The 18,921-nt window shown below is 38.9% G+C and overlaps 1 protein-coding gene across 1 annotated transcript in view; it reads left to right on the forward strand.

Moving 5' to 3' along the window:
• Nucleotides 1–18,921, forward strand: part of NEB (nebulin) — a 212,763-nt gene that overhangs the window by 123,729 nt on the left and 70,113 nt on the right. The window contains exons 83-104 of the mRNA XM_089520035.1: nucleotides 1,596–1,907; nucleotides 2,788–2,892; nucleotides 3,199–3,297; nucleotides 4,911–5,012; nucleotides 5,503–5,610; nucleotides 5,908–6,219; nucleotides 6,391–6,495; nucleotides 6,592–6,696; nucleotides 7,026–7,130; nucleotides 8,384–8,491; nucleotides 8,594–8,707; nucleotides 8,932–9,129; nucleotides 11,309–11,413; nucleotides 12,370–12,474; nucleotides 12,599–12,703; nucleotides 12,932–13,039; nucleotides 13,501–13,614; nucleotides 14,937–15,134; nucleotides 15,758–15,862; nucleotides 16,669–16,773; nucleotides 17,585–17,692; nucleotides 18,307–18,414. Of these exons, the coding sequence (XP_089376161.1) occupies nucleotides 1,596–1,907; nucleotides 2,788–2,892; nucleotides 3,199–3,297; nucleotides 4,911–5,012; nucleotides 5,503–5,610; nucleotides 5,908–6,219; nucleotides 6,391–6,495; nucleotides 6,592–6,696; nucleotides 7,026–7,130; nucleotides 8,384–8,491; nucleotides 8,594–8,707; nucleotides 8,932–9,129; nucleotides 11,309–11,413; nucleotides 12,370–12,474; nucleotides 12,599–12,703; nucleotides 12,932–13,039; nucleotides 13,501–13,614; nucleotides 14,937–15,134; nucleotides 15,758–15,862; nucleotides 16,669–16,773; nucleotides 17,585–17,692; nucleotides 18,307–18,414 (2,934 nt within the window). The remainder of the gene's footprint in view (nucleotides 1–1,595; nucleotides 1,908–2,787; nucleotides 2,893–3,198; nucleotides 3,298–4,910; nucleotides 5,013–5,502; nucleotides 5,611–5,907; nucleotides 6,220–6,390; nucleotides 6,496–6,591; nucleotides 6,697–7,025; nucleotides 7,131–8,383; nucleotides 8,492–8,593; nucleotides 8,708–8,931; nucleotides 9,130–11,308; nucleotides 11,414–12,369; nucleotides 12,475–12,598; nucleotides 12,704–12,931; nucleotides 13,040–13,500; nucleotides 13,615–14,936; nucleotides 15,135–15,757; nucleotides 15,863–16,668; nucleotides 16,774–17,584; nucleotides 17,693–18,306; nucleotides 18,415–18,921) is intronic.

Below are 18,921 nucleotides of genomic sequence, written 5' to 3' on the forward strand. Positions count from 1 at the left end.
ACACTTACCTTGGAGTAAATATCACTGAACTCAATAATATACAGGTGAACAATTTAAAGAAAGAGCTAGTTATTACTGGTCAAAACTTTAGAATTACTGCTTTGTGAATTGATGCAAATAAATACATCAAAATATCAAATTTAAACACTGAAATCTGAACCAAGCATTTTAAGTTTAAACAACTGGTGCCCTTCTGATATCTGCTAGTACCTTTCTGCCTTTGCCAGTGGAATAGGGAGAAGTGAGACTGAATAATTTCTCCTTCCTCCTTTTCCATCTGCTCCAGAGGGTTGAGTGACCTCTGGATCACTAAATCATTCCCCATTCCATTCTATTGATGAACGTTACCTCCCAGTAGAGAGGTACCCACAAGATACTACCCATGGAATTAACATACAAAGCAAGGTGTTGCCTTCAAATTTTAAATTTGCACTAAATCAAGTGTCAGATTTGCCAAGCTCATCCCCCCCCCCCCTTTCACATTTTGGTGCAGAATCCTATTGTGTCATTGTGCAATGACTTCACTTTCTCAGTCCCCACAGAAGGCTGCTATCTCAAACACATTTGTACAAATAGTTCTACCACTTGTAGAAGGTTGCACAACCAACTTTTCTGAGTGTGTGTATTTAAAACTGATCCCTGTGTTTTTATGTACTGGTGTCCCCAAATGTAAGTGTTTGAGCAGTGGGAATTGCTGACTTAAGGTTCAGATCCTTGTGAAACAGTGCCATCAGAGCAGCTGAGCCAGTGGCTATATATGCTATGCAAATATTTAACAGGTCTTGGCCTCGGACTTAAATCATGGGCATGGGTTGATGATTGGAAGCACTCACTTTTTTCTTAATTTATTATTGTGAAGGCTTCTAAAGAAACTTTTTTACTTTTTATAAATAAAATAGATATTTTAACACACACATGCACATGGTGTTTTTAATTCTCAGTTTTGATACAATAGCATCATACAACAGCTTTAAAAAAAACAAATGTTCAGCAAAATTGTCAATAACCATATGATTCAATGACATAATATGGAAGTAAAGCAAGTTGGAGTTTTGAGGAACTTTCTTACAAGTAAATGGGCATAGAAATGTACTCTTAATTTAATAATATTTTATTTAACAGAGGTCCAGAACAGACGGGCTGAATGCACTGTGCTGGTGCCAATACTAGAGTTAGGGACCACACGCCAAACGCATGGTCCCTAACCCTAGCACGGTGTGGCGGCAGAGTAATGGCGGTGTCACATCCATACAGGTGCCATCATTTTGACATAAGCTATGAACAGCAACCACACATCGCTGTGCATCGCTTACGTCCTGAGTGCACCAGTAGCGCACTCGCTACATCACTCCGGTGCCGCAAAAAGAATCCGGAAACACCAGGTTCTTTTTACTCTGGAGGGACGGCACATGGTTTGGGGGCTGTGCCGTCCCTCCGGAGTTAAAACGGGTGAATGCAGACCGCTGTTTCGTGGTGGTCTGTCCTGCCCCAGAGTTAACTTAAAAAAATACAGAACCATCTCTTGCAGACCTTGCTATAATTTGGAATGTTTCAGATCAAAATCCTTATGCTGTATTTCTTTCTAATGCTTTTAGTACAAATACAAAGAAGGGTATCGAAAGCAACTTGGACACCATGTTGGGTTCCGGAACCTCCATGATGATCCCAAGCTGGTATTGGCTATGCAAGTAGCCAAAATGCAAAGTGAAAGGGAGTACAAGAAATATTTTGAGAAATTCAAGACCAAGTTCAACAGTCCAGTGGACATGCTGTCCATCTTGTTGGCCAAGAACTGCCAGAAGCTGGTTAGTGATATCGATTACCGCCACTACCTGCATCAGTGGACATGCCTGCCTGACCAGAATGATGTCATCCAAGCCAAGAAAGCCTATGAGCTACAGAGTGATGTGAGTTGAATCTTAATTCACAATACATCTATCATTAATGCTTTTAGTTTACTAGTCTCTTTAATCTCTCACGGTATTTGATCAATTTTACTGTTGATTTTACATTAATCTAAACTGAGTATTTTACTTCTAATTTTTATGGGTCTTTCATTTAAAAAAAGCTTCTGTAAGGATCCCAGCTTGGGCATATAAATGCACTGCATCACCTTGATCAAATCACATTCAGCCTCAGAGGATGGCAATGGCAAGCTCCCTCTGAAGACACCTGCCAAAAAAACAACAACCCCATGATAGGTGCGGTGCGCCTTAGGGAAATGTGGAAATGATTTGAAGGCACACAACAAGGATGTTGCATTAACCAAGTTAGCTATATACAATGTAGAAAATCATTGTGGATTCAGTATTTCTTGAACAGTAGCTAGACTAATTTTTTTTAAAAGATCTCCGCATTGAAACTCAAGCCCAATTTACATATCCATGCAAAAAAAAAATATTAAATTTTCTTTGGATAGTAAATAGGAGGTTTCCTTCGATACATATGGATATTACTAGACATAATCATCTGGTCATAAATATTGCCCTGTGTGTGTGAGTGTGTGTATGTGTGAGTGAGTGAGTGTGTGTAAGAGAGAGACAGAATGAATTAGTTGATGGTATGATGTTGGTAGAGAAATATTATTTAATTAAAATAGAATAGGATAAACAAATGGATAGTACTGTCAGTCCTGTATGTTGCTGAGTGTTTTTTCTTGTCCATTTACCACAATGTAACACCTATTGTAGACTGGAAACCCTGTTTTTCTTTTAATTGTCAAAGTTGGTATCTAAATGCTGAAAAACGTATAGTGAATGGCTATTCATACTCTTTCTGTCTTTATAGGCTGTTTATAAATCTGACCTGGAATGGCTCCGTGGAATTGGCTGGATGCCAAATGACTCTATCACAGTGAACCACGTCAAACATGCTCAGGACATTCTGAGTGAGGTAATAATTAAAAGACACCCCATGCATATATTTTTGTTTCAAAATTCAGAAGTATTTCTGTGAGGTATTTGCAATTGCTATACCTTATCCTTGATGTAGCTATTTACTAAACTGCTGTTTCTAAGCATAGCTCAATAGATTCTGGTCAGAAGAGGAAAAATGAGAAAAGTGTGGATGGGTGAGGATAAGAGACTTCAGCCCCTGAAAAAAGAGTCTCCAACCCCTGATCCGACCCACCTCCGCTCTCAATATGATCATTACTAGTATAATAAATTCTGTAACCTGATTTTCTCTTTTTATTTACAGAGACAGTATCGTACAAAAGTTGACAGCCAGCCTTTTACCCCAGTGGCTGACAGGGTTGACTACATCACAGCCAAACAAGGCGGGGAAATATTAAGCGATGTAAGTAGCCATTAATTTTCAAATAAAACAACTTGGTACAGGGAAGGAAAGACTTAATGTATTATGGATAAGTGGCTCTGGATCAAACACAACATACAGACAATGAGTAGGTAGTGTTATTAACAAAGGCAGAAGAAAAATGTGATTATTGTAATATCAGTCTCTCCTAGTCACTGTAATAATTTTCTTGTATAAAAGTTCTGAAGATTTTTCTTACATAGAAGAGCTGTGGTATTAGTATCTCTTGACGAATGCAAGATAAGAAATAGCTTCTCTGCATTTAGAACACTGTATTGCAGCTTGGTCACCCGAATTATTTTGAACAGGTATAACTGTGGCTCACCCTTAACAGAAGTGGGAATTGTGTGACTGCATCTGGTACCTTATTTCCAGTCCCTAAGCTAGGTTCAGAACCCCCCCCAAAAACAAAACAAAAAAAAACCCTGTAGAATCCAATTTGGGGCACTTTTCACCTCCCAAATAGTCACCTGATGCTCTTGGATATGCCTATGCATGGGAAATCATCAGTCCATCCCCTACATCTGCAAACCTCCCAAAGAACCAGAAAATCACAATCAGAAGTTCCTTCTGCTTGCAATTTTTCACCAATTTATAGTGTGCCCCCTGTACTGGTATATGGGCTAGAAATGGGCACTTGACTATCAACAAAGAGAGTGCATCACTGCAGTTTCCCTATCAAATGTATACCTTATCCACCAATGCTAGGCTTGCCAGCTGGCAATTTCTTGGTCTCTTGCTAGATGTTGCCTCAAATATTGGATTAATACTGATTTCTGTCAGCCAAGTTGTTATGTAAAGGATTAAGATAAGCAGAATACCTTGCAGGGTTTAAGGGCTACAGAGGCCAGTAGGGGTGTTCCAAACTCCTTATATAGACAGCCCTAGTTTATTGCTGCACAATGTTGTTCCCTTCATAACTGGACAGAAGTCTTTCATTTCTGATTCCTTTGTAATATCTTTTCAAATAACCATATTAATATGTTGTAGAAAAACAGTAAAGTGATATGAAGGATGATTTTGTCATGTTCTTTCATGGAGGCTCTTGGCTACTAATTGCAAAGACCCTAGATTGTCTCCACTTTTGAAGACAGTGTGTTATTAATAATACTCCCTAGGGAACATTATCCCTAGGGAGCAATAGCATCACTGGGGATGTGTGGGTGGGTGTGCGTGTGGACCACACTAGATGACACCCCAGAGACGGGTGACACCCAGTTGGCTCCCTGCCCCCCCCCCCCCGTGGGTGCTGCTTGGACCCCTGCGGGAGCTCTTCAGGGCTGTGCAAGTGCTCCTCAGGGCCTCCGCAGGTGGGGCCACTCAGGCACTCTTTGGGGCCACGCAAGTGGTCTTGGGGGCCACGGGAGCTGCTCCTGTATGCTTTCCCCACCCCGGAAATGGCACCAGAAGTCTCAGTGCCAGAAGTCCCACCCCAACCTTCCACCCACCCCCGGAAGTCCCACACTACTGTTATCCCACACTATTGTTTATTCACAGGGCATAGCCACAAGATATATCTTTAAAATATTATCTAGTTATTCTAGTATAATTTGTCAGTCTACAATACATTTAAACTTGGTGTTTTTCTTTTTCAGATTAAGTACCACCAGGAATGGAATAACATCAAGACAAAATATACATTGACAGAGACACCCCAACTGGAAGCAGCTAGAGAAGCAGCCAGGATTCTTAATCATGTATGTACTTTTCTCCCAGAAACAGCAGAGAGCATAGTTTTGGAACCTGGAAGGAGTCATAATATCATGTCAATAGTACTGTTTCATTAAACCTAAAGAAGGCAAATCAGGTTTAAATCTACAACACATCAATGTGTTGTAAGCCACTTCAGGATACAGTATACCTATTATCCAGCACCAGACTCAGTATTCTGTAGCAATTGGGTGTATTCATGACAACATTATCCTATTTAGTTTTTCTTGCCCTTAGTCTTTTCTTCCCTGAAGATTTTATTTTGGCTTCTGCATACTTTGGTATTTCAGTGAGCATGATGAAACCTCCCTCTTGTTTGTCAGTAAGCTTATTTTAGCTACATAACCAAATTACAGAAGCAGTCCTTAAGCATTAATTATCTTGAGAGTCTACCTATTTCCTTCTTAATGGAAATATTGACAATTGCAATGGTTCAGACCAGGGCTAACTTTCTCAACTGTAATTATTTTTTTCCAGAATCTGTACAAGGAGAACTGGGAGAAAGAAAAAGCTACTGGTTATCTTTTGCCTCATGACAGCGTGCCTATTCGTCATGCCAAACACTCAAGTGATGTCCAAAGTGAGGTAAAAAGCTTTCACTATTTAAATTACACAGGTTTCAGACACTTTCAAGAGGTTAGTCCTCATAACATTCCATTGTTATTAGCTCCTGTGCCAAGAATGGAGTTCAACCTCCCATTTCAATAGCACACTTTGTTTTTAAGCATGTGATTTTTCCCTGCTGTAGTTTGCTTAATATTCTGTGAGCATGAGGACCACCAAGTAAAACAATGACCATTACATAACAAACCTTAGGAGGAATATTCCAAGGAGTAAAAAAAAAAAGCCAATATTTCAAGTATCTGTGTTTTCCCTTTTCAGATGAAATACAAGGCAGACTATATCAATCAAAGAGGTCACTATGTTGGAGTCAATAATATGAGAGAGGACCCAAAATTGGTGTGGTTTGAGCATGCAGGCAAGATCCAGAATGACAGATTATACAAACAGGCCTATAACAAAACCAAGTCCAAAATTCACATTCCTCCAGATATACTGTCGGTCATTGCAGCAAAAGACTGCCAGCACGTTGTCAGTGAAATTCCATATCGTCATTACCTTCATGAATGGACATGTCATCCTGATCAAAATGATTGCATCCAGGCAAAGAAAGCATATGATCTTCAAAGTGATGTAAGTGATTAGAGCATATAATTATGTCACCCAAGATTAATTCAAGAAAACAAGATTAATGAATTAAGTGTTGATTTATGAGATAAAGAATTTGGAAAGGAAAACTTCAGCTGTGTCTTTCTGTCTAGACGAATTAAATAATCCTCTTCATCTTTTTGAATTTTTTTTAAGAATGTATATAAATCTGATCTGGAATGGATCCGTGGCTGTGGTTGGATTCCTCTAGATTCAGTGGAGCATTGTAAAGTAAAGAAGGCTCAAGACTTGATAAACAAGGTAAATGAATGTTTTGCACAGATCCCCAACACACATCCCATATTAATCTCCCATAAGTGGTATTTATGATCATTATCTTATCATATCTCCCTACAGAGACTCTACACAAAAGAAGCCATTAATAATTTTGCCAATTTCACCCCTGTTGAAGACCCTCCAGATGTTGTTTTGGCCAAGGCAAACTCAATCAATCAGAGTGATGTAAGTAGGTTTTAAAATAGGATTGTTAACTAAGGGGCTTGATAGACCACCCTGAAGGGGCAGCGGTACACCGTTCCTTTCCTGGCTGGATTAGGGCCACGGCAACCTCATGCCACGGCCCCAGTCTGGCCCCAATCGCAGCGGCATGGCTATATGCTGCTCCTTCGGCACTGCGTCATCTGGAGTGTCATGACACTGCACACCATGTGGAGTGGCATGCAGCATCATGGCACCTTGGGGCAGACTCAGGGTATGCATCATCTGGACGTGACGCCCTGACTCTGCCTCCAGGCTGGCTTTTTAACACTGCATTTCACGTTTTTCTCTAGCTGAAATACAAAGAAACCTTTAATCTTGAAAAAGGTCACTACATTGGCTCAGATGACACTCCAGCCCTGAGTCATTCTAGAGAAATGGCTAAGCTCTGTAGTGATGTAAGTACAGTATCTGGCAATTTTTTCTTTGAATGTCTAATTACAGAAATTCAATTCTCTTTGTGTTATTAGCTATCAAGTCATTGTGCAACTTATACTCATGCATCTATTGTAATTTCTCTTTCCCCTATATTTTGAACTGCATCAATAGACAAAGGGTGAGAAAAGTATGGCTCCTGGCCCACATGCAGCATTTATTTCCCACTTCTGTGGCTCCTGAAGCTCTTGCTCCATAAGTCTTCCAAAGCCTCTGGAACCCTTGCGTCATGCACGCATGCGCCATATGGACAGCACCATGTAAAGATGGCGCCATCCATATGTGTTAGGGTTCTGGAGCGTATGGATGCTGCGTGCCCCAGAACCCTAAAATTGGCCCCAGGCCGCCGCAAATCAGTGGTCTGTACTGGGCCTAGGTCTGTTACATTCAAGACTGTCAGATTTGCTGTGAAAGCAGCTAAACTTAGATTAGATTTTGAGGATAAAGGCCTGCATGGGAATCTGCAGTAAACAGTTTATTTTAATTTGAATGGAGCATGGAAAATTGTGATGTGTTTTTATATGAAATATTTTTGTAATTTTAGTGTAAACATATTGCTTTATATGTAATAGAGCTAATTGACTGTGGAAGTTTTAAAGGGTTTTAATTATTTTTGTAATTTGATGACTAAAACCTGTATTTGGTTGTCATGAATAAACTGTACTGTACATAGGTTAATGATTCTCAGTTGTTGATTCTCAATCTTTGATCTTCCAGAAGAATTTATGATAGTTTGCCATATTGTTTGGGTTTTCTTGAGACTGAAGTCCAAAATATTTGAAGGACCAAAGGTTCTCTATGTACAAATGGGAGGAGGGAAATTGCTAGAGATGCTAGAGAGTTGTTGCTTCTTTGTGTTCAGCAGCCTTCTCCAGCCTAGTGGCCATCAAATCTGTTGTACTACAACACCCATTATCTTTAGCCAGAAAGTTAGGAAAGGAGGGATAGAAAGTGCTTTGGTTGATGGTTAAATAATATTCCTCAGTTTAAGGCATCTTGTTAAGATTCCTATGGATTTTGTGAGGAAAAATAAAATGAATGTTGAAAAGCATTTCATCATATAGAATGGGACTAAAGAAAAGTTACAAAAATACACTGAGTTATAAGAATTGTGCTTTAAGGCTTTTGTTTCCTAACATCCTCCCCCTATTTTTATGAATGGCAGTATTTATTGAAAAATATGCAGTTTATTTATGTCTAACATTTTGTCTCTTAGTTTGTGTACAAGGAGTCGTGGGAACAAGGCAAGGCCATTGGGTATACTCTGCCTCCAGATTACATCCCTATTGTTGGAGCCAAACACGCTAATTATATTAATAGTCAGGTTAGTGTGAATCCTCTTTTAACTGTTCTCTATTGTGCCTCAGTTCTTGTGGGGAAACCACTGTTTTCCATCTCTAATATATTCCATGCTTACACTTTGCAGCTGAAATATAAAGATGTGTATGAGAAGCAGAAGGGCCATTATCTGGCTGGAACACAAATAAATGATTTTCCAAGTGTTGTCCATTCTCTTGCTTTCCAAAAAATAAGGAGTGCGGTAAGGAGTTTGTCTTCTTTCTTATTTCATTGGATAGGTTTCTTACTTGGGTCATGATGATCAGAACTCTTTTTTGTTATGATAATTATTTTTTAGCTATATATTATAGCCCCCTTTAGTTTCACATTGGAAGAAAAGCAGAATTAATCAATCAATCTGCAAAGCTGATTAACACGGAAAATAATATATGTTTCAAGTAATATTTTGTATGTCCTGATTTCTAGCTGGCCTACAGGAAGAATTATGAGGACACCAAGGCACACATTCATATCCCAAGTGACATGATAAATCATGTGCTGGCCAAGAAATGCCAGTATATACTCAGCGACCTTGAATACCGGACCTACTTGCACCAGTGGAACTGTTCACCTGAGGAACACGATGTCATCATGGCTAGAAGAGCTCAGGAAATTCTAAGTGATGTGGGTAACAGTATACTTCCTTTAGCACTGAGAACTGCCTCATTTTTTATTTTTATTTTTGCTGCGAACTAAGGAAAACCAGAGCTTTAAAAAGTTACTTTTGGTGTCTCATTTGTTAGTTATACTAACTATAATCATGGTCATTATCATCCAGCTGTTTCACCCAATGAGCTATGGAAATATTTATTTACCAACTGCTAAGTAGCATAACTACTTGGGGTGACTTTGGAAGATGTACTTTTTATATTTCTTGTCATATTGATTGTCTTCTGTTTGGTCTTCAGTTTTGTTTTTACTTTTTGTTATTGTAGAAAACTTTGGAATAATTTTTGAAAATAGAAAAAAATACTTTTTGTTCTACAGCTTGCATCCTCCAGCCAACACGTCCAGTGACCATGCAGGCTGAGAGATATGGGGAACTTTAGTCCACAAAAGTTAATATTCTAAGCTCTGAGAAAAGCAGATGCACAAATTATTCACCTTTTTGTCCATTGTGGTAACAAACTTTGGGGCCATTCATAGTACGTTATAAACTGGTTTGCAAAGCAGTTTAAAAGTGGGTAGTTCACACTGACGCTGGGTTTTGCACACCCAAATAGGGGTGGACCTGGGGCAAATCCTCCTCATTGTGGGTTTTTCAATGTCAAGTTGTCAAACGAGTTTTATCAGGGTGCTGCCAGTGTGAACTAGCCCCTGATCCCATTTGTGGCATCTTGAAGGGAGGCATAAATGGGCAGAGTGTAGGCAGAGGGGTGGAACATGCCCATCTCATTCCACAGATGCATGAGTATAAATTGGCAAGAGGTCCTCAGAGAGGCTTGCCCTCCCCATCCTCCCCATTGCCCAAACAGTGTGACATAGATGCACATCATTTGATTGACAGAACAAAAATACCCCCCCCCCAAAAAAAAATGATTGAATGCAATCAATAAGGAGGCTCCATTTTAATCGGTACTTTGGTTAGTGTGAAGTAGGCAGGATTAAATTGCACCAGAGAGATTCGATCGAGGTAAACATAGTGTTAACTTCTATTCTGGTCAGATTCAGTATTGCATCAACAAATCTGCCCAGATCTACCCAGCATAAAAATGCAAGTGTGAATGGGGCCTAAGGTAGCATAGGTCTGGTACACACAGGTGGCGAAAAGCTGCTGCTCTTTGCTGCGCAGCTGTGCAGCAGCTTCATGCTGTTTCACAGATGCTTACTAAAAAAGGAGCTGCTCTAGCCGGCTCCTTTTTTGCAGCATCTGGACGGGCGCACGCACCTGTGACGTCACTAGGGCTGGGCGTATCTGGACGCCCAGCCTTATCAAGCCCTAATATTGCTGCAACGTGCCTGTCTGTACCGGGCCATAATGTGGCTCTAAACCAGGATGCCAGCACTTGCTGCATACATGAATAGGCATTAGATAGAATTTGGGAATCTACCTTCTTTTTTGGCCCTAGAGATGAATTTATGAAAAGACAGAGTTGTCAGACTGATGGAGAAACACAACCTTCAGTTCCAGATGCAGAATACTATTTAATACCAGCTGCTGGAATGAAGCACTAGAGTTTGGGCCTTGTGGGCTTGGGCCAATTTATCCTACCATCTGAGGCAACGTACAAGATAGCAGCCAGCCTGTTCCATTTGCAAAGGTTAACTAGATTCACAACTGAATCTTTCTTTGACAGTGGGAAAGGGATAGTGTCCTCAATGGCACTTGAAAGCTAATTTAAAGACAGCCCAAGACAGGACACACAGGCCTCTCCACCAACTCCTGGTTATAACCTCCTGGTATCTGCTGTCTGAGACAACCATCTCATTTTTCCTAATGGCAGGGCCAGATCTTCACCATGCTGATTTGCATCTGAAAAGTGTCTGGTTATATATACAATAATAAATTGGAAGGACTTTTGGTTTTACTCAGGAGATTTCGTGTCTAGCTACTTTACTAAAGATAATGATTGTGACATGTTCTATACAAATATAAGAGGTTGTTTTTTGTTTGCTTCTTTAAAGTACAAGTGAGAATCATCTGGAAGTGAAGAATTCCTGCCTAACAGCTTACAATAAGCACCTCATTTTTGTATTAGACCTAAACAGCATGAGTAGAGATAGCCAGTGTATGCTGTGTGAGGGATACAAAGAATTTTGTGTATACTGCAGATTATTGAGAAAAAAACCTTTTCATCTGCAGGTTTTATACAAGGATGACTTAACATGGCTGAAAGGAATTGGATGCTATGTATGGGACACTCCTCAAATCCTGCATGCTAAGAAGTCATATGATCTTCAGAGTCAGGTGAGCAAACTGATCTTGTCATACTACATGACCAGGTAGTAACTGTGTACCTTGAAGACTTCTTTAGTCAGGGGATGCATCATATCTCATTCACAGGCTGCTAAAGAATATCAGCTCACTTGCAAAGGATATTTGCCTGAGCTCTCAAACACCACTGCCAACCAAGCAGGATAGACATTAGAAGGCAAGATGGACCTGAGTTGGTACAAAATACACCCTTAGGATCTTCCAAATTTTTCAGTGCCACTTGGTGAAGGCATAAATTAGGTGGTGACCCTAGGCCACTTATAGCCCCACTGCTACTACTACTACCACCACCACTACTAATTCTTTGAGCTCCCTAAGTTTTCGAGTACACTCTCAAAGCCTCTGGATTCCACTCCCCCCCCTTTAAAAATTCATTTTGGACAAAAAAATTCATTCTCAAATCACTAAAGTATCTCCAAAATGTGATGCTTTGGCTTATTTTGCCCCCAATCCCCAAAATCTAGAAGATGAAAAATGGCAGAATTTGAAACCAGAGGTGCAGTCAGGGCACTTCCACTTCACTCAAAATACACCAGCACAACCCACTAAGGATGAGTGCCAACCACCAGAACTTTGCCCATTAGACCTAAGAAGAGATGTGTACATTTCAGTAGAACTGCCTCATGTGTTAGGTAATAATACTGTACATCTGGCTATGTCCTTTTGGTCAGTATTACTATGGGAGTTCATAAACCACAGTCCAAATTGGGTTGTCCTAAAGGGCACAAAAATGTGTGCAGGCTTTCAAGATTTTCAGATCTTGTCATCAGGCAAGATGTTACAAAACTGCCAGAGGGATTGAAGAAATTAAAGGAGTAAATCACACTGATTACCCAGCAGCAATTGCCTATAGTTAATAATGAACATAATGTAGCTGGGGTTTTCTGTGTGTGAGTTTACTGATGTCATCTTTTGTCTTCCTTTCACAGCTGAAATACACAAAAGCAGGAAAAGACAATTTACCAAACTACAGTGTGGTCATGGACACTCCAGTTTATGTAACTGCTGTCCAGAGTAGTATCAATGCTAGTGATGTAAGTTGTTTTCTATTTCCCTCTGCCCTATTTCCTTTTCTTGTCTTTTCCTCTCTGCCCTATTTTCCTTTCCCTCGTGGTTTATGAGTATTGAATTAATTACTAAATATCTCTTTGATTTTAGTTGAAATACAAAGAAGAATATCAGAAAACCAAGGACCAATATACCACAGTATTGGAAACAGTAGATCATGAGAGGACTCAGAACCTGAAGCATCTTTTCAGCAACGTGAGTGTTTGAATATTATTTTCAAAGGGGCTGATGTGATGCTCTTGTCTGGGATTTTATGAATGCTTTCAGATTACAGATATTGGGCAAAGTAGCACTCGTGTTAGAAAATATGATGGCCTGGGGTGGGGGCTTAATATCTCATCAACCCAGGACTTAGTATACTGAACTATACTGAAGTAGATTTCATTAAAAATAGAACCAATGTTTTCATTCTGCTCACTTTAGAACTTATACAAAGACGCCTGGGAGAAAGTGAAATCCACCAGCTTTACCTTGCCTCCTGATGCTGTGCCACTGGTTCGGGCCAAAGAACTGAAGCATAATGCCAGCATCGTAAGTACACCCAAGCAGCGCAGTCCTAAATTTGTTGTACAAATGGTGGAACTAAATTCAGCATCACACTACTGTCTGTCCACTAGTGTAGAAACACTTTCTTTCCCTTCTTTTTCTTGTAACTCTTTCTGCTTGAATAAAAATGTATTTTGTCTGCTGGAGAAAGGAAAGCAGAGAGGAGGTCAGTCTAGCCTCTACTGGGAGGTAGTGGATGGGGGCAGCCACGGAGAAGGCTGTCTTTCTCATGTCCTAACCAAGCAGGCCTATGATGATGGTAGGACCAAGAGAAAGCCTTCTCCTGAAGATCTTAGCATTCTTAAAGGTTTGTATGAGATGATATGGTCTTTCAGATAATGGAAACAGTTCTGCCAGCAGAACAACCCAGTTGGATTCTGGCCAGTGTATAATAATTGAAAACCAAATTGATTTATTCCCCTTCCCCCACCTCTTTTTCTGCATAGGTGAAGTATCGTGAGGAATATGACAGGTTTAAAGCCCTTTACACTCTACCTAGAGGTGTTCAAGATGATCCCAACACTGCAAGATGCCTAAGAGTTGGCAAGTTGAATCTTGATGTAAGTATTCTCTTGATACAGCACATTACACTTTGAAACAAGATTTATTCCCTCAATGTCTGCAGCATCTGGCTTTAGAAAATGAATATTGTAATTACGGCAAGTGTTAACCAAATGGTAGGAAGTCCAATAGAAGCACTGGATAAGATGGAAACATATGATGCCAAAAATGAACTTATTTGAAAAGCTGACATCTTGTTTACTTCCTAGTTAAATAAAGGTTTCTTCTAGGTCTAAAGTAGCTGGTAAGTGTGTGTGTCAAATATGTGATAAAAGTGATTCTGTATACTCTAGGAACATTTGGGGGATCATGTTTATTTTTTAAATCAAATCTTAAACACTAGGGAAGCTGGGCACCCTTGGAGGACTTGAAAACAACCTGGAAGACCTCAGGCCTCTCCTTTCCCACCCCTTCTGTAGGATGATAACAAAGGGCCAAATGAATGTTAGTATGGCAAGTGCTTACATTTGCTTTCCTGCCATGGAGGAAAAATGAATTTCCCACAGTTTTTCCTGTCTTATAAGCAAAAGTCAGTTTGACAGTTTTGAGCAGAGAAATGACTGGAGGCAAAAGGGTTAAGCAATCTCTCCAGCCCGCTGTTTAACATCTTAGATTGATGGCACTCTAGTCAGTTTGTAATCTTTTACATTTTTTTCATCTATCTACTCTCTCTATTTCTTCCTGCTTACTCATCCTCTGAGACTGGAATAGTTTTTGAATTTGTGCTCATTTTAATGGCAGTTAAACACATTTTATTAATCACTTTTCATTTTCTTTAACAAACAAGCAAACAAATATTGCTTGTCTGAGGGTGAGCATTGTCACCATCAGCAACCCCCCCCCCAAAAAAAAACCATTTAGTTTCCATTGTTGAAAGAAAATGTAAAGCATCTTGCATAAGTGGATGCTATAGGACACAACTTGTACTGGGTTTAAATTAATGCTAAGGTAGTATAAGTAATAAAATCCAACCGATGACACTAAAAAAGCATTGCATGGCTACGTTGCTTAGCACTCTCAATTGGTTCTAATGTAAGGGGCTAACACTGATATGTTATAAACTGTGTTTCAGTTATTCCTGTGCTTGCTCAGTTTAATGTTTTAAATGCTGTTATTTTCTTTCTTTCTTTTTTGAGTTGTAAACCAACCTGAGTACAATTTAGAGAAGAGGAGTGTTAAATTAAAAAAATAAATGCATCTAAGCATATTTCTTCATTCTTATTTTATTGCAGCATCTCCATGGCTTAGAAAATAAATCAGTGGTAATATTTTAAATTAAGAAACAGCAACAGTGACTAATGTTGTATTCTAACTCCAACAGCGCTTATATAGAGAAACCTATGAGAAGAACAAAGCCAAAATCCATATCGTACCAGACATGGTGGACATTGTATCTGCTAAGAGCACACAGAAGAAAGTCAGTGAAATTGATTATCGCATCCGTCTTCATGAATGGGCCAACATTCCAGATCTTCATGCTAATGCTCTGGCTCGAAAAGTCAATGATCAGCTTAGTGATGTAAGTCTGTAATGATCTTGCTTACCTCCAAAACGTGAACAAAAACTCACATGTTATACAAAGTTTGCAACCAGCAAGAAAAAGTAATGTTGATGGTGAGACAGATTACATGTTGGATCCAGAAATATGTTTTTTATGGACTGAAGGAAGAGAGCTAAATGGGCACAGGGCTACAAAATAAGTTGAGAATCCTTTTGTCACTTTGGTTTGGTAACCTGACAAATATTAGGGGACAAAAAGAGTGAGTGGTACTGAGCTGAAGAAGCTAACCAGCCCCTGACTGCAGGCTTCTAGTAATTATGCTTTCTTTCAGTGACAGATAGTCAGAAACAGACTTGTTTGTATTTCAAACTTATTGTTAATCACTCTATTCAGACAATACCTGATAGATAAAGCTGAAGAAGAAGGTGCCATGAACATTCAGATCAGCATTTTCGGTGGTGCCTTACTGCCAGCTTAGAAAATGCTTCATGAGTAATTTACTGCATAATTAAAATCGGCATAATTTAGGAAGTCAGGTTTAGATCGTAAATGAAGGAGGTTGTTTGTTAGTTTGAACTATTACTCTTTTAAGAGTAATTAATTCTCAATGTTTTTCTCTTTTTCAAAATCCAACGTCATAGATTGTGTATAAAGATGACCTCAATTGGCTCAAAGGCATAGGTTGCTTTGTTTGGGACACTCCTGAAATTCTCCATGCCAAACATGCCTATGACCTTCGCGATGATGTGAGTATGTTTTGACACCACCTGTTTTGTTTTTGTCATTTTGCTTCCACATTCCTCTCAGTGTAGTACCAATTTTTTAAAAACCTATGTAGTGGAGGTAACTTTTCAATGTGCTGTGACTACATAGGTACCTTTCTTGCTTGAAAGCATATATTTTCATAATCCATGGATAATCACAGATTTCCAGAAAATGGTATGTACAATGTAATAGTCATGTGGTAGGTCAACACACTAGATAGTTCACAGGTTCCATTGTCTTCTTTGTGGAAAGACTTTTTCCAAATAGAAAATACCATATTTCAAATCACCTTCAGGTAAGTTTTGTGATGGCAATAATGAATTCCAAATAATAATAATAATAATAATAATAATAATAATAATAATAATAATAATAATATCCCTTCTGCACCCAACACAATTACCTTATATTAGTCCTTGGAAACACACAGGCCAAAATACACAGTTTAAGGGCACTTAATAACAAAATTGAGAGAACTATGTTTTCACTCTGCCAAGATCTTTGGTATTTTGGAATGCAAACTCATTTATTTGTCAGAATCGGAGATGGGTAACTAATAGTTCATGACAGATGATGCTAAATTTAAATCTCATCTTGTTAATTTAATTGTTTTTATTCTTTTCACTTCTTACTCCCTACAGCTTTGAGGGGATTCTGTTATATAGGCTGTTATCAAGCTTGCTGCAATTAGATTGTTTTGGAATATTTCAGCATACTTTTAGAAATGTTGCTAAATGGTAATGGAAATAAGTAAGAAAAATGCACATATCTGTTTCTCCTTTCATAGTTCAAATACAAGGCAAAGGCAGAAAAGATGAAGAGCAAATACACCGTGGTCATGGACACGCCTGTCTATGTTCAGAATGTCCTGAGTGGAATGAATCTGAGCGATGTAAGTGTCTGTAGTTTTGTTTGCCTCATTCCTGTAATAAGTGTGCAAGAAACATCATTTAGCTACAGGGCCAAATTAAAGTTCATAGAACTTTTCAAGGCAAACAAGTTCAAGTATATGGGGCAAAAAAAAGCATATTTTAGCTTAATCTTACTGCCATTAGAGAGGCATTTTGACTTTTTAGAATTGGCAAAGCCACTGGAGGATAGTGCCATCAGGCTGCATGGGGAAGCTCAGAGAGCTGAATTTGGATCTCAGAAGAACTGGATTTGCCCAAAGGCTGAAGTTCCCATCCCTGGTGTAATTAGATCTTGCAGCTTTGATTTTTCAAGATTGTGCAATCCCCCTTATTATTAGCAATTGCCAGATCTTGGAACATTAGTTTTAAAAATCAATTTGATAATGGTAATTTTAGAAATTGGAAAATTAACTCACTACCATGAATAACTGGAATCATTGAATTGGTAGTGTTACTGATAATGGACTTATGTGATATGTGGGATTGGGCTTGTTAAGTAGTTGTTACTAGATTATTGCATAGTTATGAAACCTTAATTGTTGTATAGTTCAGTACAACAAAAGCAGCTTCCCATTCAGTCTTTTTGTAATCGTTCTTGTAGTTTCATTATACATGTGCATTTGAATTGCAAATCATGTTCTTTCTATGGAAAGCAAGCAGGTCATACATCACAGCACTAGGTTTTTTTTCTTTGAAAAGATATTTTGAAGAAAACCTAAGGTATTCCCAATAAGAAAGCTTCTATTATTGCTGAGCTTTATCTTAACTAACTCTGTTTTTTAAATTTCTCAGGCTGTTTACCGCCATGACTATGTGAAAAATATCAAGGGGAAATATACGCCAGTGGATAAGACTGTGGACCTGGAGCGGGCAACTCATGCATACAAGATACAGAATGAAGTAAGTCCCTGAGTTATGCTTCTGAAAGAATGGTACAAAGGTGAATGTTAGCCCAGAGTTTGGAAAAGTTTATATTTTAGACTACAGCTTTTTGGGACTATCCATAGCCATGCTGACTGAGATTCTGAGATGTGCCATTCACAAAAGTTATTTTTCCAGGGAAAATAATATTTAGCTTGCTTCCATGTGAAGGTATATAACCTAGCAAGTCCACTCAATTTCAGCGTCTCCGACTGGCCAATCAAGATTCTTCCTCACCTCTTCCTTATATCATTTCCCTCACTTTTACTAGCCACTCTATACAGCTTCAATCACTATATTTCCTTGAGTGGACTTCCTAGGTTGCCTCTTAGGAAAACAGAATGAATGAATGAATGAAGAGTGATGGCTTGAGCTCTTTCCTCAAAGCCCCATCACTTCAAGACTACAGCTTGTGCCTTATTGTAATATGTGTCGTTGAAACAGCAAGGGACTAGCTGCAAAGAGGATTTAGCCATTGTTGTCTTTGTTTCTTGTTTTTTTTTTATTTTTTAAGCAGCCAGGGACTTGTTGCAGAAATGAGGATCTAACCATTGTTGTAAATCTTTGCTATTTTTTTTTTGCTTTTTTGGCAGGCTCTCTACCGAAATGCAGGCTTACGTGCACTTCCCACTGGATACAAACTCCCAGCAGATACCCCTGGTTTCAAGCATGCTAAACATGCCCAATACATTGGCAGTTATGTGAGTAATGGACTGAATTATTCTTCACTGTGATATTACAGTTTTCAATAAATATGGTTCCATTGATGGCCAGTTATGGCAGTAATGTTTACAGTATAAATTCACTAAATAAATGCAGTAAATACCCGTACAATATTATAAATTTACAATGAAAAACTAACGTTAAGCAAATCATAATGGTGCCTTAAATTTATGTAACATGTTCTCTACATTTCTGCCTTTGCTGTCTCTATTTGCCTATATTAATAATTACACATTGGTCTAATATTTAACCATCTATATTTAATCAATTTAGATTGCAGCCATGTAACTACTTTCCTGGTAGTAACTGTCCACTTAATATAGCGGGACTTATGTCTGCATAGGATTATGTAGTTAATCTGTTACTTCTCTTTCACATTCTTGGATCCAAAGTTACCTTGTCAAGCCACTGGTTGTATTCCATTAGCCCCTCCTACTGCCAAAATAGTTTCCATTAACAGAATGGGGAGGTGTGTCTGCAATTCC

The sequence above is a fragment of the Sceloporus occidentalis genome, unplaced genomic scaffold (assembly GCF_023333645.1).
Source record: "Sceloporus occidentalis isolate IW3139 unplaced genomic scaffold, rSceOcc1.0.p SCAF_4, whole genome shotgun sequence".
Lineage (NCBI taxonomy): Eukaryota > Metazoa > Chordata > Lepidosauria > Squamata > Phrynosomatidae > Sceloporus > Sceloporus occidentalis.